General features: G+C 43.6%; 1 protein-coding gene across 1 annotated transcript in view; it reads right to left on the bottom strand.

Moving 5' to 3' along the window:
• LOC145394962 (inositol polyphosphate-4-phosphatase type I A) overlaps nt 1-26,694 on the bottom strand; it is a 170,685-nt gene that overhangs the window by 48,690 nt on the left and 95,301 nt on the right. The window contains exon 2 of the mRNA XM_080268711.1: nt 23,764-23,905. Within this exon, the coding sequence (XP_080124837.1) occupies nt 23,764-23,905 (142 nt within the window). The remainder of the gene's footprint in view (nt 1-23,763; nt 23,906-26,694) is intronic.

Here is a 26,694-nt window from a genome sequence, read left to right as displayed (position 1 = left end):
ACAGGTACATGTGGAGAGAATGGAGGAGAGACTGACGAGGAGAGTGTATGGGAGTGAGGTGGAGGGGAAGGTGAAGGAGATCGAGGATGAGGTGAAGAGATACGGGAGTGAGGGTGTGTGAGAGTTGGAGAGAAGGCAGACTGATGACGAGGGACAGTATGATAGGGAGTAATTTTCTTCGTGGCCACCTCCTCCAGAATTAAGGTATCGAATTGTAGAAAGATACTGGAGAAAGAAAGAAAGGAAGAGAGACAGACAGACACTTAAGACAGACAGATAGATAGACAGACACACATACAGGCATACAAATAGATAAGATAGACAGATAGATAGAAATATAGAAAAACAGAGAAGGGATAAACCTCGTAATGAAAGCCTGTCTATTCTAACCCCAAAATACTAATAATAATAATAAAAAAAAAAAGACAAGCTACAGCATCACACAAAAACACAGCACTGCATCTTAAGAACCCAGATTCCCTCCTACTTTTGCAACTTGCCTACACCCGTCAGGTTAATTGGAGGTAACGCCAGACACTATTTCACCTTACGGGTCAAACTTTTCCTACTTAGGGCAAACTTACCGCTGAGTTGGGGCAAAAATCTTCGTGTAGTTTCTGAAGACTGGAGTGCCTTTGCTTGCGTATGAAGATTACCTACGTGGTGTTGGAGATGGACGCCTTTACGTGGTGGCACCAATATAACTGAACGGATCCACTGCCTGGCTATACAAAGTTAGGGTAAAAATATTCGTGTAATACTGGAGACTGGAGTGCCTTCGCTTGCATATAGAGATTAAGTATGCTCTGTTCACTTTAACTAGGCGCAAAATGGCCCTCTCTCCATCTTGCATGTTGAGCGGTAACTAGCGAGTAACAACAAAATATAACGCTAGTCACGAAGAGGTGCTGTGGAAAGGATGCAGAGTCGTTGTATTATCTTATTCACTAGTTAAAATTCATGAGCTATACACTGAGTAGTTCTGGAAAAGGACACCTTCACGTGGTGGCACCGATACTGATAGATCCACTGCCTGGTTATATACATGTCCCCTCAACAGCAATCCTATCCCTCGAAAGGAGGATGGGAGACAGCAGGAGGGCAAAGTAAGTCTGTTGTCCACTGGGTTCACGTTTATATAAGCCTGGGGACACAACAAGGCTCTACCCAAAGGCGACAGGATGATAGAAATGATGAAGATCATGATGAAGATCATGATGATGATGATGATGATGATAATATAAGCAGTCACACGAATGCTTCCAGATTTCCCCTCTAAAGGTATTAAATGTCAGAACTATACAAGTCTTCTAAAACAACCCCCAGCACACATCCCGTCCATAGCCATTAACACGAATAACAACCGCATAATTTTTCTCTGTCCCCACTTTTTCAACCAGCAACTGGTGTTCCATTCACATATAACGAATTAAACTATTCGTAAGCTTCTGTCCTTTGTATAATTCGTTCCTGCTATCTCCTGACGATTTTCTTCAGCCTGAGAGAGACTTCTTTAGCTGGCGAGGCTATTTATGACTTTCAATAACCCTTTCACTGCCAAGTCGCTTCCTTAAAGTAAATAAAATTGTCAGGAGGTTGTAAGAATAAACCAAATTAAGGAGTGCCAATATTTCCAAGCTACTGAAGGATGGTCTCCACAGAAAAAAGGAAAAAGAAAACAGAAAAGAAAAAATACAAAGAAAAACTAGCACTCAACAAAGTCACTGTCCCCACCTCTCCTCGCAAAGGTTGGTAAACTCCCAGGATTCGCACTGCCACATTTCACTAAATATGAATACAGAGACAAAACGAAAATAAACCTAAATTCACCTAAAGGTCCTTTCGAGGCTGTTTGTAATAAGGTATGTTATGATTAATGAACTATTTTATGAGATAAAGGCCTAAAAAAGATGCATGGGTGTTTGGGGAATATGCCTGAAGAACAATCATATGAATTTAAAATGAACTAGTGGAGAAATGAATGACTGATAATAAACTGAAAAGCGATGAAAGAAAGCAAAAGGAAGACCTCGATCAAAAATAGTATGGCACAAAAACATCACTGTACCGAACGCGTTAATACAAATATAAAAGCACGTTTTTTTTTTTTAGCCACACTTTTTTTCCCTCTTTTTTTCCCCAGTATTCCATTTACAATTTACCGTATTAATGAAATGATTGAAAGCACCCGCACCCTTTCAACGGCAAGGGGGGAGGGGGGAGGAGGGGAATGGGGGACGAGGACGCAAAAATCGTCAACAGTTGGGATGGGGTGTCGAGTTGTGGCAATTAGCAGGGGAAGTGCGGACGGCTGCTGCATGTTGATGAAAACGCAGGTGAGGGGGGTAACGAACTGTGCCAGGTGTCAAAAACAGTGTCAGGTGTCAAAAATATACCACCAGCAATACCAAAATACGACACGAATGAAAGAGGCATTGGTAAAAAATAAAAACGTCAATATTAAAACTGAAATATATGAAAGATTATCACTATCAATTAAAAAAATCTTTTAAAATACATAGGTCATTAACAAATACTAAAATTACAGAAAAAAACAACAAAATACAAACGATTATCAAACACAGCAACATACAACACTCAAAACATAAAAAATATGCAAAATAATAACAAAAAAATGAAATAAATCAGTATCAATAAATAAATAAAAATAATCAATATTAATACACAGAAAAGCTTAACGTTAAAAAAATGCAAATGACCATCAACACAAAAATACAAAAGGCCATCAGTACAAAAAAATAAGATTAAAAAAAAAAAAAAGAATCCCAACACTTAAAAAATGTACGATCATCATTATCATCATCATCATCGAATTACTTATCGAGGAAAGTATCGGCGGGTGTTCTATCATCATCATCATCATCATCATTAACATCATCATCATTAACGTCATCATCATCATCATCATCATCATCACCATGTCCCATTTATCAAGGATGGTAAAGGTGAGTGTTGCATATTAATAAAAGAGGGGAGGGGGCTTTAAAGGAACTCCGACAGGTGTGTTGCTATATATACAAATTACAAAAAGCGGACTCTCACCTAATGGACCAAAAGGAACACAAGAAATCCATTTATATCCGTATAAAAATAAAATACTATCGATACAAACATAATACAAATAAATACAAAGAGGATTAAATCAGTGTAAGGATATAAATAGATAAATTGCGGTTGAAACTACACGCAGGGGAGACTATCCAATTTATGGGTGAAAGCAACAAAGAGGGAAGTGTCGCTCCGGGGTCTTTGAAGGTCTCGCTAGTCAACAACATCAAACACCTATTCTATACCAAAGACCCCCCCAAAGAAAAAAAAATAAATAAAAGCAGAGACCGGTACCCACCCCTAAAGATCTCATCAAAACACACACACACACACACACACACACACACAACCTTCCTTCCTCCCTCCCCCCATCTACGGATCCCCTCCCCCTCTCCCCTTTCCCCAAATAATGACCAGGCAAAACAATAACCCCCTCCCCTTTGTCCTTCTTCCCTTCCACTTCTTCCCTTCCCCTACCTTTTCTCCCTTTTCTTCCTTCTCCTCTTCTCTTCTTCCTTCCTCTATTTATCTTTCCCTCCCTCTCTCCCTTCTTTCCTCCTCCTCCTTCTTCCTCTCTCATCATCTTCCCTTTTCTCCCTTTCTCCTCCCATTCTCTTTCTCCCTTCCCTTCCCCTCTCTCTTCCTCCCCTCTCTTATTTTTCTTTCTTTCCCTGATCCTCTCAATCCTCTCTATCTTACCCTGCCCTCCCTGCCTTTCTTCCTTACTCTCTAATTTCTCCTCCTCCCTCATCCTTGCATCCCCCGCCTCCTCTCTCTCTCTCTCTCTCTCTCTCTCTCTCTCTCATTCTTCCCCCCCCCCCGACCACTCATTCTCTCTCAACAAAGTACCAGAACAATAATTCTACAAGGCCCCGCGCTGCCCCGCCCCGCCCCGGCAAGAAACTCTCCATAAACTTTGGGGGCACGAGAGAGAGAGAGAGAGAGAGAGAGAGAGAGAGAGAGAGAGAGAGAGAGAGAGAGAGAGAGAGAGGGGGGAGGGGGACCTGCTAGACACGCACAGACGCAAAGAAAAGCCGAATTCTAGTTGGAAGTGGGGAAGGCAACAAGGAAGAGAGGACGGAAACAAGAAATGTGTGAGTTTTATATTACTACTACTACTACTACTACTCCTCCTCCTCCTCCTCCCCCTCTTCTTTTCTTTATCATCATCACCAGCATCATCATCCAAATCATCAAGGACAAAAATACAAAAGAACAAATAAATAAATAAATACGGATACTTCATACCAGTTCATCACCAAAACTGGGATTTAAAATACGAAATACGGGAGTTTCATAAATTTCAGCGACTCATCACCGAAATTGGGGATTACAATACGAAATATGGGTGTGTATTGCAGCTTGCCATTACAAAAAAGTACAAAACAAGCGGCAACGAAACGGTGTATAGGAATGAAAAGTCTCATGCCCGCAACTACGGCTCCAAATACAAAAAAAAAAAAAAAAAATTGAATGAATAACTAACTAGATGTATATATGATTAAAATGACCACGATTATCCTCTATGAAAAAAAGAAAGAAAAAAAACGAAGTGGTGGTGCCTGCCAAACTAGGAACACAAAGAAAACGGGACATATTTGTGGGGTGCCTAATCTCAAACTTCCTCCCTTGCTTCTCCTCCTCCCGGTGCTCGCTACACAAACGGGAATCGATGGTGGAAGTCGTATTTTTGTCTCCTTCTTCTCCTGTGTGCGCCCCACCCCGCCCCCTCCTCGCTGCTTGTGTGGGTTTATTTCCGTGCACGCGACTACCTGCTTTTCTTCACCAATTTATTTCTCTCCGAGTCGAAAACTAAATTATGTTACCTTCGAGGGGTGTAAGTGTACGTAACTTTCTCTACCTATTCATTTTTCTATCTATCTATCTAGCTATCATTATATTTACACTGTATATTGATGTACACTTGGCTGAAGGCGCGACCAAAATTATTTCTTACTTCTTGTATTTTTTGGTAGTCGTTTCAATCTTCTTCTCCTTACACTTAATATTATGGTCCTGATAATAACATACTGGCAATTCTTGTTTTCTTTATATATCGTTCAGCTGCAAATAAAGTGGCTGTGTGTGTGTGTGTGTGTGTGTGTGTGTGTGTGTGTGTGTGTGTGTGTGTGTGTGTGTGTGTGTGTGTGTGTGTGTGTGTGTGTGTGTGTGATCGTGTTTAACTTGGTAAAACACACATTTCCACCTGTCCACGCGATCCAATAATACCAAAACTTTCCCTGGCTATGTCGCGTAAAAACTGCTCAAGAAAGGTCACAAGTCCGTTTATCTGACAGAAGGGGAGGCGACCTGACCTGACCTGACCTGCGTATGTTTGTCTGAAGTTGGCTTTGTGTGTATATGGATGTGATGAAATAAAAAAAACAGGCACGGTAGAGCTAATGTGTGTGTGTGTGTGTGTGTGTGTGTGTGTGTGTGTGTGTGTGTGTGTGTGTGTGTGTGTGTGTGTGTGTGTGTGTGATGAGAGTGTGGTAACGTGGTGGTGGTGTGATGGTGTGGTTGGAATACTGCAATGTGATGAGTGTATACTGAGAGTAAGACAGGGTGTGGTAGAGTGTGGTGGTGTGGTGTGGCAGTGTGTGGTGAACCAGGAAGATGCGGTGTGACAGGAAATTAACCTGTGAGAGAGTGTGAACCAATCCCCCCCTCATCCCACACCATAGCACTCCATGCCTGGGCGTTTGTGTGTCTGTAATGGGAGTATAACAGTGTGATATGGGTGCGGCAGAAGTGTGGTGGTGTGGTATGGTATGAGTGTGGTGGTGAGAGTATATGGCTGTGGTATGGAAATGTAGGGGTGTGGTGTGGTGTGATGTGGTACGAGTGTGGTGTTGCAAGGAGATGCGGTGTGACAGTGAATTAATGTGTGAGACTGAGTAAGCTAGTCCCATCCCACAAAACGACACTCCTTGGCCCTCAATCTAGTCAGTTAAAGAAGCTCCCTAACACCTTTTCCTTAACGGTTTATTTTTGTATACAGATCATTAACAATCGCTTGTGTTATGCCTTCCATGACAATAAAGATAAAAATAAATACAAGAGAATAGTAACGCGTTGCAGGGAAAATAAGTCGCTAAGGAAAGTAGTAAAGAAAATAAATCACTAAGGAAAAAAGCAGTAAGGCGTAGTGGGGAAACTAAATCGCTAAGGAAAAGGTATTAGGGTGGCGAGGGCGCTGACGGTAACTAGGTTGGGCTGGGTGACGAAGGCAGACGCTCCACAATTTCGAGATCAAAGGACTTGCTATACACGATAAAGATGCGAAATTCTGAAGGATATAAGCTTGAGCCAAAAAATAAGGGAAAATATAACAAGAGGCGATGATACGAAGGCTGGAAGTTTGATGTAAAAAATGAAACGACGAAAAAACTAAAATTCATGACAGGAGCCTTTGAAGACTATACGTTTGATCTTTAAAATAACAAACTAAATAAGACCATGATACAAGACTCTGAAGGCTACAAGATTAATTTAAAAGAAATGACTATTGAATACGATACGAAGCACAGGAAGGGTCAAACTTCTTCACACGCTTTATCTATTATATTCTGACTAACACTGCTATCTACTGGAAAGCCGTCCGAGGTCAAAAGGATAAAACGTAATATAAAAATGACATGAAGAGGCAAAGGAAAGGTCAGGGAGGATAGACAGGTATGGTGATGGCTGACGAGGAGGGGTGTAAGGCAGTGTAGGTGTATATTCTGTGAGGGGTGTAGGCGGCTGGGTGATAAGGGTATAGGGACAATAAACATTTTTTTTTTTCCAAGTCGAGATTGAGATGGTGACAGGAAAATAACCTGAAAAGAAAGGAGGGAAAGGCATGAAGAAGGTAAGAAGCGCATCCACTTTTAACCAGCCAGGTGGAAGTGAGAGCAGCTGAGGTGGAAGTGAGAGCAGCCCAGGTGGAAGTGAAGACAGGCGGGGTGGAAGTGGGACAAGCTATCCTGGTGGAGCTGAAGCAGAGGAGAGGGAGGGGGTGTTGGGTGGAGAGAGAGAGAGAGAGAGAGAGAGAGAGAGAGAGAGAGAGAGAGAGAGAGAGAGGGGGGGGGTGAGGACAGGCTGAGTGGAGATACGGGTGGGTGGTGAGAGAACTGGGTGGAAAAGGGTGGGTGAAGAGAGGAGGCACGCTGGGTGGTAGGGCTGGGTTGGATGGAATGAGCGGTGGAAATGGGTGGAGAAAGAGGGGGTACTGGGCGGAGTAGGGGGTATATTTGCGTGGAGAGAGGGGGATGGGATTGGGTGGAGAGAGGAATGGGACTGGGTGGAAAGTGAAAGTGGGTGGAGAGAGAGGGGTGGGACTCGGCAGAGAGATAGAGGGAGAGGGGGAGGGCGAGACTGGATATAAGAGACTGTCAGAGATCACAGGGAAACGCATCAGAGGAAATATTAGTCCCTGTTTTGAGAGGACTCAGCATCAATCACTAAAATCTACAAAACCAGACCTCAGCATACAAAGCCACAAATGACGCTGGCAGTAGTGGGAAACACAGATGATGATGATGATGATGATGATGATGAGATTGCCAAGATCTGGGGTGCACAATCAGCGAGTTATCAGTAATTTTTATGCTGCTCCCTTCTACAAACCAGCTGACTTTATAGCATTTTAGATTGCTTTTGGAGTGACAAAAAAAGAAAGAAAAGAAAAAGGAATGTCAATCTAGTCTCAAGATTTACACCTAGAAGGGGGACGTGTGATCAGTGACTGCCGCTGTGTGTGTGTGTGTGTGTGTGTGTGTGTGTGTGTGTGTGTGTGTGTGTGTGTGTGTGTGTGTGTGTGTGTGTGTGTGTGTGTGTGTGTTTTTAGACAATAATATCCAAATTTTACCCAATATAATAATTCATCATCAATTTTCTTCTATGGTGTACAAGGCTAGCAATCGGACACACAAAGTAACATTCGCTAGGGGAGCCTTCCTGCTGTTGCCGATATGCGTACTCATTACCCTCGCCAAGGAGGTCATGTTCTTTGGTACGATCCCTTTGTCTGTCCGTCTCTATTTGCTGAACTGAATGTCCTTAAGCTAAATGATTGTCTGCTGTTGCACTAAAGCTAAATAAAGCTAAATTAAGGGAGAACAGCCACAAATGCCCTCACAGCTCACAGGTACACTGGCCATAACCGTACAATCACGAAGGGAATGCATTGTTTTCCGATACTACACCAAAGCCTCCATCTCGCCCCCATAAAATTAGGAATGTTCTTGTTCCTCGCCCAGCTGCCTAAGTGTCTCAAAAGTTCAATAATTACTAAGGAAGATGAACATTTTTGAACGGTTCTCTCTTCCTGCCTGCACACATACATTGGAGTTATGGTCTGTTTTTTTACGCTGAAAGAGGGGCAGTGTATGTACGATCCAATTTCTGACAGTCATTTAATGTCTGTGAGGATTTGATGTATTCTACCTCCATGCCAAGATAGATAGATAGATAGATAGATAGATAGAGATAGATAGATAGAGAGAGAGAGAGAGAGAGAGAGAGAGAGAGAGAGAGAGAGAGAGAGAGAGAGAGAGAGAGAGAGAGAGAGAGAGAGGTTTGTCAAAAAATTTACTTCAATTTAATAACATAAAAAAAAGACATTAATTATTAACTCTCAGGCGATCTCTTAGCTTCAGAAAAACTTCTTTAATTTCATTTATTACGATAACTCTCTGCTTTATTGTGATTCTCTTTCTCCTTTATTTCCTGACGTATAAATAACTATGGCTCTGGTTGTGGGAGTGTTTTCGTATTTGTGTGATTTCTTTTTCTACACTGTTTTCACGATGCTACTTCACGCTGTCTCTAAAGTGATCCTTATGGGCTAGAAGTGAGTTGGGGAAGGGGCAGCGTGATGGCGGAGGACAGGGTGACACGAGAGGATCCGTTTGTGGTCACCCCTTTAGGGATTTGGCGTGAGGCGATAGAGAGATAGATAAATAGGCGACATGTATATGGACAGCGATAGACAGACAGACAGACAGACAGATAGATTGAAAGAAAGACTGACAGACACAGACAGACAGGCAGACAGATAGATAGATAAAGGGATAGATATAGACAGATGTATAGTTGGGCAGTTGGACAGACAGACAAACAGGTACAGAGACAGACATCGAAAAATAGACAAATATAGACAGACACAGACAGATGGACAGACACACAGACGGACAGGCAGATAAGCAGACATACAGAAGGAAAGAAAGGCCGGCAGACAGACAGGCAGACAGCAGACGTTGATGATTTCTTCTCACCACCACCAGACGTTTCTCTTAAGGCTCTCCATTTCTTCCAAGCATCCATAAGGGAGAGAGAAGGGGGGGTGGAGCATCTTGGCTGGGGGGGAGGTTACCCGAGGCGGGGGTGTACCTGAGGCCGGGGGGGTTACCTGAAGAGGGATACCTGAGGCCTGAGGGGGGGGGGGTATCTGAAGCGAGGGGAGCCATCTCACTGATCCTGCGTGTGTGAATTAGGAGGCCACAAAGGCGGAGCGGGTGTGCCATAAACCAGACAAAATAGCACATTGGAGTGTGTTGAGGATGAGGGTGGGGAAGGAGGAGGAAGGGTACACGAGATGACGAGCTAGGTAATATGGATAGACAGGCAGATAGACAGACAGACAGATACTCGTACATAGATAAGGGGAAACGGGCGTGCCATAAACCAAGACTAAATAGCACATTGGAGTGTGCTGAGGATGGGGGATAGGTGGAGGAGAGGCACACAAGAGGAACTAGGTAATATAGATAGATAGATAGATAGACAGATACAGATAGATAAAGGCTGAGCGGGTGTACCATAAACCATGACAAAATAGCACATCGGAGTGTGTTGAGGACGGGGGTGGGGTGGGAGGAGGAGGATGGGCATACGAGATGAAGAGCTAGATAATACACAGACAGACAGACAGACACAGATAGATAGATAGACAGACAGATAGATGACAGGTAGACAGATGATATAGATTTACACAGAGGAAACGTATGACAAACCCAAGGAAAGGAGGACATCTGAGGAGGATGGAAGGCGAGGAGGATGGAAGGCGAGCAGTATTCTCCCCCACGTATTACCGCGACGGCTCTCACAACACAATACTGGTAATACTCCTGGATAATAGACCATCTCACAAAACAGAGTAATACTGAACCTTGTATAATACTGCTCAAGGGTAATACTGCCTCTAGGACAAACTATTTCCTCGGTAGGTTAATTTGTATATATCAACTCCTTTCGAGACTTTTTTTTTCATCTATTCTAAAGTACTTCGAAAAAACTCAAAATAAATCCTCATACAGATGTTTTTTTTTTTTTTTCGAGGGTGACAGGTTTTCCAAAAAGGTAAAAAGGGTTTAATAAAGATATACTGTACTATTAAATAAAGATATAAATAAATCGTTCTAAAAAGGAGTTACGCCATGTCAGGTATACTTTATAAAGATACATAAACAGAGTCATTGTTCTGAAAGGGTTAACGCCATGTCTGGACCCCATCTGCCCTTCCTAGTTAAATAAAATAAATAAATAAATAAATCCAAAATACGACAGCATACTAGTAATGGAACGAAAGCCTTGCTACAACATCATCCCACCTTCCACTTGCACGATCATCAACAAGTTATTCCCTTTAAGTTACACACATAAACACACAAAGCTACACCTGCACACACACACACACACACACACACACACACACACACACACACACACACACACAATCTCCCAACACGTACACGCTCTCACACCCCACTAAACCTACACAGCACACTAAACCTCCATACACCCTCCCCCGCACCACACAATAACTACTGCTCTCACTACGCTATTGTTCGCTGTACGTACACATATTCTCTCTCTCTCTCACACACACACACACACACACACACACACACACACACACACACACACACACACACACACTTCCCCCCACAAACACACCCTCCCCACACACAAATCCTCCCCACACCCACCCTCACACACACACACACTCCCCCACACACAAAGCCCAACACCCTCCTTCCCCAACACACACACACACACACACACACACACACAAAACTTTCCCTCTCACGCACTCTTCCCGGCACTCTCCCCATCACTTGCTCTAATCCCACTACATTTACACACAACTAGCCAGGGCGGGACATGAACACAGCCCATTAAGAACCAGAAAAAAAAGTACCCTACGTGCTTGGGTCTCACTGTTTTTATTTTAGTAAATGCAGGCTTGGGAGAGAGATAGACCAATTATGTATCTATTCATCTGCTGCTGGTGTCTTGTATCTATCTATAGCCAGACGCCTTAATCCCGTAAGCGGTGGCCACAGACAAATCGCCTCCATGTCGCCCCGGCCATTTCGCTGCCCTCCCCCCGACTTATACCCCCCCTCGTCTCTCATATACCTCTCTCCTCCATATTTTAAACAACCCACATCTATTTCATATTGATAACCTTAGGAACTGACAGTAGATCGAGTAGGTGTTAGGAAGTGTGTGTGTGTGTGTGTGTGTGTGTGTGTGTGTGTGTGTGTGTGTGTGTGTGTGTGTGTGTGTGTGTGTGTGTGTGTGTGTGTGTGTGTGTGTGTGTGTGTGTGTGTGTGTGAGTTAGATGGAGCCAGGATTCCAGAGGCTTGAATGGTAACTGAATGAATGTGTGACCCATTAAACTATGAAGATTTTGATTCGTCCTCATTCTAGAAAATTCTCTCTCTCTCTCTTTGGGCTCTACCTTACCCCATTCTTAGGTGGGAAAAAAAGTCTAGATTTTGAATATCCTTAAAATAATGAACAAATTGTCTACAGGAATAACCACCATAGCAACACTTCAATGCCCTCTCCTTATACCATCGTAAATATCTTAAAATAAATGCACCACCAATGTACACGATGACTATAACGCACTGTCCTTCATCCTCACTACCCTAGGATTACTAACTTGCTACAGGACTCCTACAGCTTCGTATATAAACATTACACATCCCACCCCTGCACCATTCTCACCACTCCTATACCATCCTCACCATTCCTGCACCATCCTCACTATACCTACACCATCCTCACCACCCCTACGCCATCCTCACCACCCCTACACCGTCCTCACTACCACTACACCATCCTCACCACCCCTACACCATCATCACCACCCCCACACCACCCCTACACCATCCTCACCACCCCCACACCACCCATACACCATCCTCACCACCCATACACCATCCTCACCACCCCACCATCCTCACCATTTCACACCAACGGTCCAATTAACTACAGTGCCACTACACCTAAAGGAACAACAGTAACTACCCCGCCACTGCACTACCCTAATTGCTCAAGACTAACGAGGCAATTAATTATGGCACAGCAGTTACCTAATCACCCGACTCCCACACCACACGTCTTTTTTATTTTAATTATTTCCTACGTAATCCTGGAGTCGACCGTCTTTCTAATCTTAAGATTATTTACGAAGACTTGATACGTATTATAAGGTGGTGAATCGGTTACGTTGCACTTTTTCTTCAGCGATTTACTCTCCATAACGTCAACACTCTCTTGCAATTATGTTATTTATATGCTTTTATTATCGACACACTTTGCACCACTAAAATACAGAGGGATACTGAGGTGTACTGTGCAGGATAAATCGCAACGAAAGAGGTGTTAGGACATTACCAGTCACTCAAAAATGTCCCTTAATCCCTTCACTGTAATTCCAGACCTTCTTCCTCTCACAGACGTACTTACACTGGTCCTAAATTACGGGTTACAATAAATCGCTTTGGAAAGAATGAGTCGGTGAGGAGAGGGTGTTACGAGGCCTCCAGATCTCAAAATAGTGTCCCTAATTCCCAGACTATAAATCTAATGCATTTTCCACCAGCGCAGGCCCGTCCATTCATCCTAATCAAGAGGCAGATGCTTATAATACTATCTCATTTATGTAGCGGTCTCTTGGGAAAAACAAACGCTTGTGTTCGTTCTCATTCTTCCTCTCCCTCCCACCCTCTCTCTCTCTCTCGCTCTCTCTCTGACCACCACCATTTCATTTTTCTACTATGCTTATAACATTCAGCTTTTCTTATAATTATGTATGTCTAGTGATAAGCATAATCACACACACACACACACACACACACACACACACACACACACACACACACACACACACACACACTTCCACATACACACACTCCTTCACACTCCCACACAAACACACACACACTCCTTCACACTCCCACACTCACGAACAAAAACTTACACTCCTCTCTCTCTCTCTCTCTCTCTCTCTCTCTCTCTCTCTCTCTCAAGGGAGCCACCAGTTACAAGGAGGACAGTGCTAAGGCGGCTGTTTGTTACCTTCCCTGCGGCTTCTATACTAACACCTTTGGGAAACCGCGAAACACCTTCCTCTCCTACTCAGTTTCTATTTTTGTTGATATTGTTGCTGCTGTTGTTGTTTTTCTTAATGTTCTTTTTCTTCTGCATCTACTTTTTCTACCCTCCTGTGTGTGTGTGTGTGTGTGTGTGTGTGTGTGTGTGTGTGTGTGTGTGTGTGTGTGTGTGTGTGTGTGTGTGTGTGTGTGTGTGCCGTACGTGTGTGTATGTGTGTGTGTGCAGCAGTATGTACGTCTGTGAATGTATGTGCGTGTGCGACCCTGCGTGTAGGTATGCGTATATGCGTCTGCATGTGTGAAAAGCCAGCGGAGTCAGATAACATCATGGGTTTCAAATATCAGAGGGTTCCCAGTAGTGTATGCTGTTGGAAGTACTCTGGCGTAGGTAGAGGTGGCGTAGGTAGAGGTGGCGTAGGTAGAGGTGGCGTAGGTAGAGATGGCGTAAGTAGAGGTGGCGTAGGTAGAGGTGGCGTAGGTAGAGGTGGCGTAGGTAGAGGTGGCGTAAGTAGAGGTGGCGTAGGTAGAGGTGGCGTAGGTAGAGGTGGCGTAGGTAGAGGTGCAGTGGTGTTTCTGTGGCGCATGTTTCATATATTGTATACAGTATGTGTGTGTGTGTGTGTGTGTGTGAGTTTTATTTACCAGAATTAGGGGCTTCAGTGGTATGTTCATCTTTTATATAAATTAATAGGGGTGGGTTCATCAATGGTAGTAGTTTCATTTTTACTTTATTTATAGAGGTAGTTTCTTCATCAGGTTCAGTTTCATTTATGTCACTTAAATTGGCTTTCTTTTTGTGTCTTTCCCACTGACTATGATCTCCATTCTTCTAACAATCTTCTCGCGACTTCGAATTGAAAAGATCTGGAATTTGTCGTTTTCCTTACTTTCCTTCGATGGGGCGAGCTTTGCAGGCGCTCATCCTTTGGTTCTTTTTTCTTTTATATTAGAGAAATACAGTACTGCATCGTATACGTAAATTACACGTAATAGTAATTTGTTTAATGAAAGACGGAGCTCAACTAGAGAGGGATAAAGTTAAATAAGGCCTGAGTCGACTCGAAATACACTGAACATTGTTTTATGAAGATTGGGTTGTAGGTAAATGGTGTACAGTATATGCTGTACACACACACACACACACACACACACACACACACAGTCATCATTATCCTAGCTTCTCTATCTAAAAATGAGAGAGAGAGAGAGAGAGAGAGAGAGAGAGAGAGAGAGAGAGAGAGAGAGAGAGAGAGAGAGAGAGAGAGAGAGAGAGAGAGAGGATGAAAACGTAAAGGAGAGACACGCACGCACCCCGCTGAAAGAGATGACCCTCCATCCAATGACTATGTGTGTGTGTGTGTGTGTGTGTGTGTGTGTGTGTGTGTGTGTGTGTGTGTGTGAGAGAGAGAGAGAGAGAGAGAGAGAGAGAGAGAGAGAGAGAGAGAGAGAGAGACGAGCCACCATCCAGCGACAATCACCCAGCATCCTGTGTGTGTGTGGGGGGAGGGGGGGCACAGCTGAGGGACATAAAAGGTGCTACTGACAGCGGCAAATGACTGAGGTGAAAAGGAGGAAGGCAGAGGTGTACATGCTGCTGTGAACAGGTGTGTGTGTGTGTGTGTGTGTGTGTGTGTGTGTGTGTGTGTGTGTGAGAGAGAGAGAGAGAGAGAGAGAGAGAGAGAGAGAGAGAGAGAGAGAGAGAGAGAGAGAGAGAGAGAGAGAGAACCAATTAGACCCATGCGAGGGGTTAAGGCTAATCATAATAAATACTCATAATACCGACACAGAGTCACCAACACAGCCGGAGATAGAGCTGGTGGAGACAGAGCTGGTGGAGATAGAGCTGATGGAGATAGAGGTGGTGGGGATAGAGCTGATGGAGATAGAGGTGGTGGGGACTAAGCTGGTGGAGATTGAGCTGGTGGAGATAGAGCTGATGGAGATAGAGCTGGTGGAGACAGAGCTGATGGAGATTGAGCTGATGGAGATAGAGCTGATGGAGATAGAGCTGGTGGTTGGGAATAGAGCTGATGGAGATAGAGCTGGTGGTTGGACGGGGATGTGAAGTGGGCCAAGCATTATAGTATCATCAGAAAAGTGGATGGAACAGAAGGATCAGAAGAAAGGATAAGGAAAATACTAATACAGGAGATAAAAAAAGAAGAATCAGGAGGAGAATCAAACAGAAGGATCAGGAAAAAGGGGGAAAAGAAAAAAGGAAGATTAAGAGGAAACAGTAACAGAGGAGAGAGGAGGAGGGGTGTAAGTGAATTAAGGTGCTACATGAAAACTCTCGCCCACACACTGCACTTCACTTACACTTGAGCTGATGAGGGGAGAAGAGGGGAGGGGAGGGGAAGATGAGGATGGAAGAGGGGAGCGGAGAGAGAGGAGAAAATGGGGAGAGAGAGAGAGGGGAGAAAAGGGACTGAGGAAGGGAGAAGAACGAGAGAGTAATAGATGAGGGGAGAACAGAAGAATGTAAGTCTGGTAAAGGGGAAGAAAGAGAGGAGAAGACAAGAGTAAGTGTGGAGGGTGTTGAGGGAAGAAAGGGGATATAAAAAGGGGGTGAGGGGAGGACGAGAAGGAAGAGAGAGAGGGGAGGAGGAGAGGAGATTGAGAGGGTGGTGAGAGGAGATTGAGAGGGTGGTGAGAGGAGATTGAGAGGGTGGTGAGAGGGGAGTAGGCTAAATTAATGAGGTGACGGTAAAGGGAAACAAGATACTGTACCAGAACTGGATGGGGAAGAAGAGGGCGTAAGAGAGGAAGAAGAGGGTGTGGAAGAGGAAGAAATGGGGAGAGGGATAGTGAGAAGGAATGAGAGGAAATAAAAAGAAGAGGGGAGCAGAGGATAAAACAGCAGAAACGAAAGGGAGATGCGTAGTAAAAAATAACGAAAAATAAAGAGAAAATGAAGAGGAAAGAAAAAGGGGGGGTATAAGAGAGGAAGGAAAAGAGAGCAGAGTATTGAGAAGGAATGAGAGAAAAGAGGAGTCTGACCCGAAAAGATAAAACAGAGGGAAGAAATCAGGGAAGAGAAGAGGAAATCGAGGAGGAAAAAGAGGAGGAAGGTTGTGAGGAGAGTGAGATGAATGGAAAAGGGAAAGCGGAAGGAGAGGAAGGTCTAAGAGGAGAGAGACGGAAGAGAGCACAGAAAGAGGAGAATGCGAAGAGGGGAATCGAGGACAGGAGAGAAGAGGGAGGGGAGAGAAGGGAAAGAGAAAAAGGGGAACGGAAAGAGGGGGAAAGGCGAGGACAGGGAAGATGTAAGAAGACAGTAGTAGGGAAAGTAACGGTACAGAGGAAGACAGGAGCAACATGGAAAATGGAAGGAAAGGTGGAAAGGGACAGGGAGAGAAGAATGGAGAAGGGAAGGGAGAGAAGAGGAGAGGAAGGGAGAGAAGAGGAGAGGAAGGGAGAGAGAAGAGGAGAGGAAGGGAGAGAGAAGGATGGGAAGGCTGAAGAGGAGGAGGAATGAAAGAAGAGAGGGGGGAGGGAATGAAAGAGTACACGAGGTAAAAAAAAAAAAAAGAGGAATGTAGCAAGGAGAGGGGGAGAGAGAAAAAAAGAGGAGTCAAAGAAAGGAGAGAAAGGGAAGGAGCGAAGAGATACAACGTGATAGGAAAGGAAGCGTGAAAGGAGAGGAGATAAAAGAAAGGAGTGACAGGAGAAAGTGGCATAGTAGGGAGTGAGAGCATAGGGAGAGAGAGAGAGAGAGAGACAAGGTGGGGAGTGCTAGGGGAGAGGGAAGGGAAAAAGGGAGAAGAAGGAAGGAAGAAGGGAAGAGAGAAGGAACCAGCAACATGAAGAGAGAAAAAAAGGAAGAGAGGGGCGATGATGAATGCGGGAGGAGGGGAAGGAAGAGAGGATAAAAGAAGATGAAGGGGAGACGAAGGAAAGAAGAGAGTGGAGGAAGGGAAGGAATGGGAGAAGGGAGGGAGAGAGGGGAGAAAGAGGAGAACGCAGCAGTGAAGGATAGACGGGGCAACAGGAGAGAAGAGGAGGAGGAAATGGAAGAGGAAATACGAACAGATGGATAATTGAATGAGGAAGGAAGTCGGGAAATGAGGACGACAGGAGAGATTATAGGAGTGAGAGGGAAAGGGTGACGGAAAGGGAGGGAGAGGGAGGACGAGAGGAAGAGACAGTACTAAAGGAGAATGTCAACGAGAATAAACAGGGAGACAAGAAAAATAAAAAACAAAGATCGAGAGTAGGGGCTAGGGAGAGGGCGACAGAAAATGGGAGAGGAAGAAAGAGAGAAGAAGAAAGAGAAGGATAAAGAGAGGGATAAAGTGAGGGGAAGAAGGAGGGTTATGAGGAGGAAGAGGGGATGGGGGGGAGGGAGGGGAGGGAGGGCAAGCATCAGAGTTGGAGGAAGTTGGTAACGAAGAAAAAACAAGCCATAAAGAAGAAAAAAAAAAGGGGGGGAAAGACAGAAAAAAACAACAAACTGTGACATGAATTAAAAAAAGACAAAAGAAGAGGACGAAAGACAGAAAAACAATGCAGTGTGACAAGAAGAAAAACAAACCATGAAAAGAAAAAAGAAAAAGACGAGACTAAAAGCGAAGAATGTGTGTGTGTGTGTGTGTGTGTGTGTGTGTGTGTGTGTGTGTGTGTGTGTGTGTGTGTGTGTGTGTGTGTGTGTGTGTGTGTGTGTGTGTGTGTGAGAGAGAGAGAGAGAGAGAGAGAGAGAGAGAGAGAGAGAGAGAGAGAGAGAGAGAGAGAGAGAGAGAGAGAGAAATCTAGTAGTAACAGCATTAGGAAAACACTCTACTAATCCCTTCTTCAGTACAATGGCGTCCCTTTTCACGTGACTATAGGCGACTTATTTTTATTTGGCAAAAATTCCTAACCCCTGTTGCTCAGCTGATGGCCATGTGAAGTCAGACTCGATTGAACTTGTAACCAAGGAGACTCAGACCCGTATTCTCTTCGGTTATGTTCTCCCTAGCACCTCTTCCTTAGCGATTTATTTTTAGGAATGGCTGGTTAACATTGGAGGTTATGCATGCAGAGAACGGCGATATTAGAATGGCTTATGCAATTCGGATATGGAGTAAGTTGCTCAGGAGGTGGTAGGGAGCAACAACACAGTATTTAAGTAGGAACAGTGGCCCAGTCCCCTCAGATGAAAACCGACCCACTATTTCTACTATTAACGCAAAAGGAATTTATTAAACGCAACGAAGACCTCTGGCAATGAAGAGGTGAAGCAAATTTTAAACAAGGAAAAAAAAAACAGAAAAAGAAAACTGGAAGACAAAAATAGGAAAACTGAAAAAAAAAACAGGAAATATAAAAAAAAATAGGAAAAATGAAATACAGGAAAACTGAAAAATTAGAAAAACTGAAAAAATTGACAGAAAAAAAAATCCTCTCGCAATAAAAGGGCAAAGTAAATCCCAAATGACGAAAAAAATAGGACAATAAGAAAAAAAAATGAATTAATAAAGGCTAAACTTCTCACAAGATCGCAAGAAGATAAGAAAAGGAAAAAAAAAAAAACTAAAAATTGTCTTAAGATGGCCAACCTTCTCACACGATCGCGATAAAAAATATATAGAAAAAAGAAATATAAAAAAAAACATTGTCTTAAGATGGCCAAACTCCTCACAAGATCAGGCGAAGATCAGACGAGCCCTAGACAGTGAAAAATTGGAGGAGCAAGAGAAGTGACTCCCGGAAAAAGAGCTTATAAAACTTCCCTCAGCATCGGCAGAGGAAAAGACTGCGACGATGGGAGACTGGAATGGAAAAAAAAAAAAAATCCCTGACTAAAACTCCGTCCCAAAAATATTGATAACAATGATAATAATAAAAAAATAGTGATACTCATAATGATGATGATGATAATAATAATAATAATAATAATAATAATAATAATAATAATAACAACAATAACAATAATAATAATGACGATGATTGCAATAATGATAATAAAATAACAATAATAATAACAATAATAATAATAATAATAATAATAATAATAATAATAATGCCATTGTTACAGTGATCAGCGAAGTAAATGAAAGACAAATAAAACCACTGTTAGCGTGATCCACAAAATTAATAAATAAAAATAAAACAGGTATCAGAATGACCCACCAAATTATGATCAACCAACAGCCTAAATGAAAAACAAATCCAGGTAAGAGCTATTCACATCTAAATAACAAAGTCGAGCTGTGTAAGTGTGTGTCCCTCTGTGCGTTTGTTCGTTTCTTTCACGAGAACGGTAATAGATATCGACCCCATTCTTTCTGCATAAGGTCGTTGTAAATCCAGGGTGTGTTAGAAAAATACCAAACAAAAATTTTGGCAATCGCGCGCGACGCAACGGCGCGATTTTGTCGGAAATCGCGACACGCGAAAATATGAGAAAATCATTTGTTCGACTTTTTGATCAGAACTTGTCACTGTGGGCTCAATAATGGTATGAAAATAAATATAATGGTACCTGGAAACATTACGTGATGGAAAGGTTATTAGTTTGTCCAGCAAATTTCTGCGGGTAGGCACTAGTAAATAGTAAGGTAATATATGAAAAATAAAACAAGTGTGAAAGTAATCAATATAAATAACACAAAAAAATAGATGATCCACAACGTAAGAGTAACAAACTAAAAGAAAAAATAAATGCAGTTAAAACTGATCCGCGGAAATGAGATAGAAGAAAATGAGGATGGAAGGCAGGAGAAGCAGGGAGCACTAAAAGGTGATATTAAATTAGGAGATTAATTAAGGATGGCGTAGTGGGGAGAGAAGTAATGAAGAGAGGAGGTGGAGAGGAGGAAGATGGAGAGACGAGGAGGAGAAGAGGATGAGGAGGAGAGGGAAAGGACGGGAGGAGAGGAAGACGGGAAGAGGATGGGAAGAAGGTATGGAAGACGATGGGAAGGTAAGGAGGAGGATGGGAAGAGGAGAGGACGACGAAGGGAGAGGAAAGGAGGATGGGAGAGAGGAGGAAGAGGATTGAAGGAAGATGGGAAGAGGATGGGAGGAAGGAGAGAAAGAGGATGAGGAGAGGACAGGATGAAGATGGGAGGAGGGTGCGGAAGGGAAGATGATGGGAAGAGGAGAGGCAGAGAATGGGAAGTCGAGAGGAAAATGATGAAGAAGAGAGGAAAATGATGGGAAGAGAAGAGGAAGAGAATGGAGAGGATGGGGTGAGGAGAAGAGGACAGTCGAGAGAGAACAGGAGCTGAAAAAATAAGAAGATTGAGAAAGACGATAAAACAGGAGAAACGAAATGAGGAAAACAGAGGGCAGGACTGATAAAGAGAGGAGATGGAGAGGAAGAGGACTGGGAGAAGATGAGGAGGATAGGAAAAAAGTGAGGAAGAAAATGAGCGAAGAGAAAGTGAGAGGAGGAAGAAGACAAACACATACGACATAAGCTAAATAAAAAGAGGAAAAGAAAGATGAAGAGAGGGAATGGCGAAGAGGAGGATTGGGAAAGGAGGAGGGGGGGAAGAGAATGCGACAAGAGAAAGGCAGTACGAATATTTGGGAGACGGAAGATGAGAAAGTTCCCTAAAGTTACAGACAAGCAAACTTAAAATCCAAGAAAACTTAAGAGGAACTGTAAAACTTCACCTAAATATTATAAAGTAAAGGACTGAACACATACAGATGAGATGAAGTTAAACCTGGAGAGGGAAGTTCAGGAGCCGATGAGAAAATGCTACGGCAAACTCGAGAGAGAGAGAGAGAGAGAGAGAGAGTGAGAGAGACTTAATTGGAGTTCTCTGAAGAGGAAGCGGTGAGGATGAGACAGAAAGATGAGAGGGAGGAGGAGGAGAAGGAGAAGGAGAAGGAGGAGGAGAAGGAGGAGGAGAAGGCGGAGGAAAGAACAGAAAACAACGAAGATTTCTGAAACAACGAAAAGGAAGAATGAAAACGAATAGCCAGAGAGAGAGACACGAAGCTGAAAAATCTGGAATTGGGGAGGGACCAGAACTGTGAAAAACTGAAAGACTATTGGCAAATGAAAAAAAAAAAAAAAACGAAAGAGATAGAAAAAGTAGAGACGAAACAGAGAAATATAGGAGGAAAGAATAACCGAGTGACACAAGTGAGGGAAGAACAGAGGAACAAAAGAGAGAGAGAGAGAGAGAGAGAGAGAGAGAGAGAGAGAGAGAGAGAGAGAGAAATGTGGAGGAAGTGAAAACGAGAGGAAAACAACGCCATAAAAATCAGGAAGAAAGGGGAGAAGAGGGATGATTGGAATTAAGTCGGGCACAGGAGGAGGAGGAGGAGGAAGAGGAAAAGGAAGAAGAGGAGGAGGAGGAGGAGGAGGAAAAGACAGGAAGACACGAGAAATGCAGAGGGAAGGATGAAACGGTCAGATAAACGAATAGATAGATAGATAGATAGATAGATAGAGAGAGAGAGAGAGAGAGAGAGAGAGAGAGAGAGAGAGAGAGAGAGAGAGAGAGAGAGAGAGAGAGAGAGGAATTCAGTGGAGTAAAATTCGTTAAAAAAAAACAAGAGCAAAAACACGAGAAAAAAAGACAGATGAGTGAAAGAAAAAGATAAAGAAGAGAAGATCACTAAATAAACACTGAACAATAACCGATAACGAAACTAACGACGGGAGAAAAAGTAAATAAATAAATAAATAAAGAAAGAAAGAAAGAGGCAACAGAAAACCATAAAACGAATTCAGGAGAAAATCTGTAACACTGAATTAAGAGACGAATGAAGAAAAATTGGGTGAAATATAATGGAGAAACGAAAAGTAAAAAATAATAATAATAATTACGAGAAAAGACGAAAAAATGAAAGGAAAAAATTAAAACAATGAAAGAGGAATTCCCGATGATTTGCAGAGGAGGGAAGAGAAAGAGTAAGAACAAATAGAATGAAAAAAAAATAATAAAGACAGAAATAGTGATGAGAAAAATGCTAATGAAAAAGGAAAGTAACGAAACAGAAAAAAAAACTAAAATATTAACGGAAGGAAAAATAGCCAGGGTGAAGATATATGTAAAGGAAGAGAGAGAGAGAGAGAGAGAGAGAGAGAGAGAGAGAGAGAGAGAGAGAGAGAGAGAGAGAGGAGGGGAGAGAAATGATGAACGAAAGACGGGAGAAGAATGGAAGAGAACACAGAGGGGAAAAAGCAAAGATAAATGACGAAAAAGGAATAAATATACGGAACAGGGGAGGGAGAGAGAGAAAGGGTGATGAGAAAAAAGCAACACGGAGGAGAGAGATGGAACAGGAGCATGAGAAGCAAGACTAAGGAGAAGGGAAGGAAAGACAGATCGTGGAAGGGGTGTGGAAAATGTATGAAGAGAAATGGGTAAGAAAAGAGAGAGAGAGAGAGAGAGAGAGAGAGAGAGAGAGAGAGAGAGAGAGAGAGAGAGAGAGAGAGAGAATGAGGGACTGGGGAAAATAAACAGAGAAGACGGAGGAAAGTTGGAGTGATTAACTGGAGGAGAGGTAAGGAAAGGAGGGAAGGAAGGAAGGAAGGAAGGAAGGAAGGAAGGAAGGAAGGAAGGAAGGAGGGAAAGAGAGGAGGAAGGAAGGAAGGAAGGAAAGAGAGGAGGAAGGAAGGAAGGAAGGATGTAAGAAAGCTAAAATGAATGAACGAGGGAAAAGAAAGTGAGAATGAAAAAAGAAAATAGGGAAGGGAAAGAAGGACAAAGAAAACGTATCCAGTGGGTGGGGAGGAGATACTAAAATAAAATTACTTGCTTCTCAGGTTAAGTCAGAGTAACATATCGCCGGCTCCAGGAAGGGGAAAGGTGCACTATGGCCGAGGGGACAAAACCAAGGCGATAGACAATAAAAAATGGATAACGAAAATAAAAAAAGATGGGAGCACATGAAGAATCCTGGGAGGAGGAGGAGGAGGAGGAGGAGGAGGAGGAGGAGGCAAAAAATAATAAGGCGGATCCAAACTTTCTGATTACCTGAAAAATTCCTATGTCTTCCTTCAGCAGCAAGACGCAGTCCTTGTCGACCTGGTTGGGAGGAGGAGGAGGAGGAGGAGGAGGAGGAGGAAGACGAGGAGGAGGAGGAGGAATTATAGAGGTGTAAGACTTCAGACATTAACCAACATTCTAAGCGCCTGACGAAGCCCAAGAGGAGGAGAAGGAAGACTAGGAAGAAAGGGAAGAGGAGGAGGAGGAGGGGGGGGAGGAGGATGAATGGGGGGGAAAAACGGAGATGGAAATGAGGAGGCAGGTGAAGGATCAGGATAAAAAAAAATAAAAACCAAAAAAACGGAGACGAGGAAGGAGAGGAAGACCGAACACGAGAATTAAAAGAAAAAGAAAAAATCCTGGACCAACCTTCGGACCGTCTGAAGAAGCCGTCGTGCCTCTCCCTCAGTAGCAAGACGCCCTCCTTGTCGAATTGGTGAGAGGGGTGCGCCGCCAAGGAGGCCAACTCGGCCTTGTTGAACCGCATCCCGCCGCCTCGCCACACCTCTGCAACACATGAAAAAACATTATTACTTCGTGCAACACCTCTGCAACACATGGGAAGCGATTATTACTTCGTGCAACACCTCTGCAACACACGAAAAAACATTATTACTTCGGGAAACACCTATGCAACACGCAACATATGATTATTCTCTGCAACACCTTCAGACCCATTACTTGCTGCAACATTTGATTCTTCTCTACATTAACAAAATCGGCCTTTTTCAATTGCAACCCACCGCCTCCACACCTCTGCAACACATGGGAAAAAGTCTCTCTCTCTCTCTCACACACACACACACACACACACACACACACACACACACACACACACACACACACACCACACACACAGATAGACAGACATACATAAACAGAAAGACAGACACACAGATGGACAGAAATCCTGATGTGCTGTATTACTGAATGCATATTACGGCACAAAAGAAAGACAAAGTACGGAACAAAAGGAAAGCGAGATTGGGCACAAAGGAGGGAGGACACAGAGACGCAACTGCCTCACCTTTCTAATTCCCATGCGGATGAACCTCTACCACCCATGTAAAAAAAAATAAAAATAAAATAAAAGAGCCTATTCCTGGAGGGATATATGGGCGAGAGGAACCCACAAAAAAAAAAAGAGAATTCCAGATCCCAGAACGATGAGGAAGATAAATGGAGTAGACGGAAGCCAAGGGTACCTCTGGGTGAAGCTATACCAGAGATTAAGGACCTAAAAAAACTAAGGGACATGGGAGTGAGCAAACCCACCTAAACTTACATTGTTTTTATTCTAGCTCGGTCCAGATTTTCGTCCTTTTGCAGTTTATTTCACGTAGTTCAGTGGCAGAAAAAGATACTATAGCGCTACATCATTTCCACAACTCTTCTTCGTAAGTATACTGTTTTTAATCTAGCTTGGCCCAGATTCTCGTCTTTTTGCAGCTTATTTCACGTAGTTCAGTAGCGGAAAAAGATAATACAGCGGCTCTACATCCTTTCCAAAACACAGAAAGGTCTCCCCTAAATATGATAATCTGCCTGAAGCCTTTTATTCCATCTTGACCTTAGTTCTATCTAGTCTTTGGTTCTATCTAGTCTTTACTTCTACCTATTCTTTTGTTTTTATCTAGTCTTCGGTTCTATCTAGTCTTTGGCTCAATCTAGTCTGTGTTTCTTTCTTCCATATCTTAAAAGAAAAGATAAGATGTTTCCCCCCTCCCCTGGACCTTTGCTTCCCTTCTTGGCTTCTTAATGTACGTCATGTTTCCTTTCCCTTTTCCCTGCGTCTCCCCTTCAAGCGCTCTCTTTGTTCGCCCCCTCATTCCTTATTCTCCGCCTCACTTCCCCTCCTCCCTTTACCACAACTTCCACGCTTCCACACTTTTTCCTCTATTCATTATGGATTGCCCAACTCCGCCCTAAGCAATTGTCCATTCTTCCTGTTTCACACAACGACTCCCTGCCTTCTTTCTTTCTCTCTTTCTGTCTTCTTTCCATCTTTAATTTTTTCCTTCTTTCTTTCCTTCGTTCCTTCATGGTCTCTTTCTGTTATTCCTCATTTCTTTCATCTTTTCGCTGCTTCACCTTCTATCTCCAAAAATTATTTCTTCTCCCCACACAACCCTTCTTCCTCCCCCCTTTCCTCCTCTCGTAGTCCCTTCCCTTCTTTCCTTCCCTCCCTACTTTGCTCCTTCCCCTCTTAGTTTCCCTTCCTCTTTCTTTTCCACCCTTCGCAGTCCCCATCTTTCCCTCCTTCCCCCCTTTCATAGCCCCATCCCACCCTCCTTCCCTCCCATCATAGCCCCATTCACTCCTCCTCCTTTCCTCCCATCACAGCCCCATTCATCCCTTCATCCCTCCCCTCGTAGCTCCTCCCCCTCTCTATCCACCCCTCTCTCTCCCACTCCTCCCCACCCGAACATCCTCCGTACACCCAACCCTTACTGAGTGTAATTTATTTAGCATTTTATTTAACAGGTAGCGGCAGACCCCTTACCTGTGCCCACGAGAAAGACAACTCGCTTTTAACAAACTCATTTTAAACTCCATATTTGTGGTACCGTGAAAGCTGTCTAATATCTGTGGGCTGTTGCTGTTACGAAGGACATATTTAGACAGGAGAGAGAGTGCAGGGTGAGAGACTGACTAGGAGAGTGTATGTAAGCTCGAGTTGAGGGAGAGGGAGACCGGGAAAGGAAGGAAAAGATTACGCTACAGCTCTACATCTCTTCTGATACACTTCTTCGTGACTAGATATGGCAATTGTAGGCCGACAGTATCGAGAGAGAGAGAGAGAGAGAGAGAGAGAGAGAGAGAGAGAGAGAGAGAGAGAGAGAGAGAGAGAGAGAGAGAGAGAGAGAGAGAGAGAGTAAGAAAAGCCGGAGACAGCAACGCACAAAGACTATAAAGGAAAATGAAATAAGAGAGAGAGAGAGAGAGAGAGAGAGAGAGAGAGAGAGAGAGAGAGAGAGAGAGAAACCCGAGAAACATGAGTCAGTGTATGACAGTAATGAAAGAGAGAAGGGAGGAGGGGAAGGAAGGAAGAATGGGAAGGGAGAGAGGGGTTGGGAGGGGGGTAGGGGTAAGAGGGAGGGTAGGGAAAGGGAAAGGGGAAGGAGAGGGGAGGAGGAGAGGAGGGTGAAAGGAGGGAAGGGGAAGGGAGAAGAAAGAGGCAGGAGGAAAAAGAAGGGAAGGGAGAGGGGAGGGGAAGAAGAGGGGGTGGGGACTGAAGGGGGGAGAGGGATGGGGATGAAGGGGGCGTTGTAAGGAGGGGTGGAAAGGAGAGGGGA

Source organism: Coenobita brevimanus, chromosome 29 (assembly GCF_032717465.1).
Source record: "Coenobita brevimanus isolate Jiangsu-jjx chromosome 29, ASM3271746v2, whole genome shotgun sequence".
NCBI lineage: Eukaryota > Metazoa > Arthropoda > Malacostraca > Decapoda > Coenobitidae > Coenobita > Coenobita brevimanus.
The sequence above is the reverse complement of the archived record's forward strand: the minus strand, read 5'-3'. Positions and strand labels throughout refer to the sequence as shown.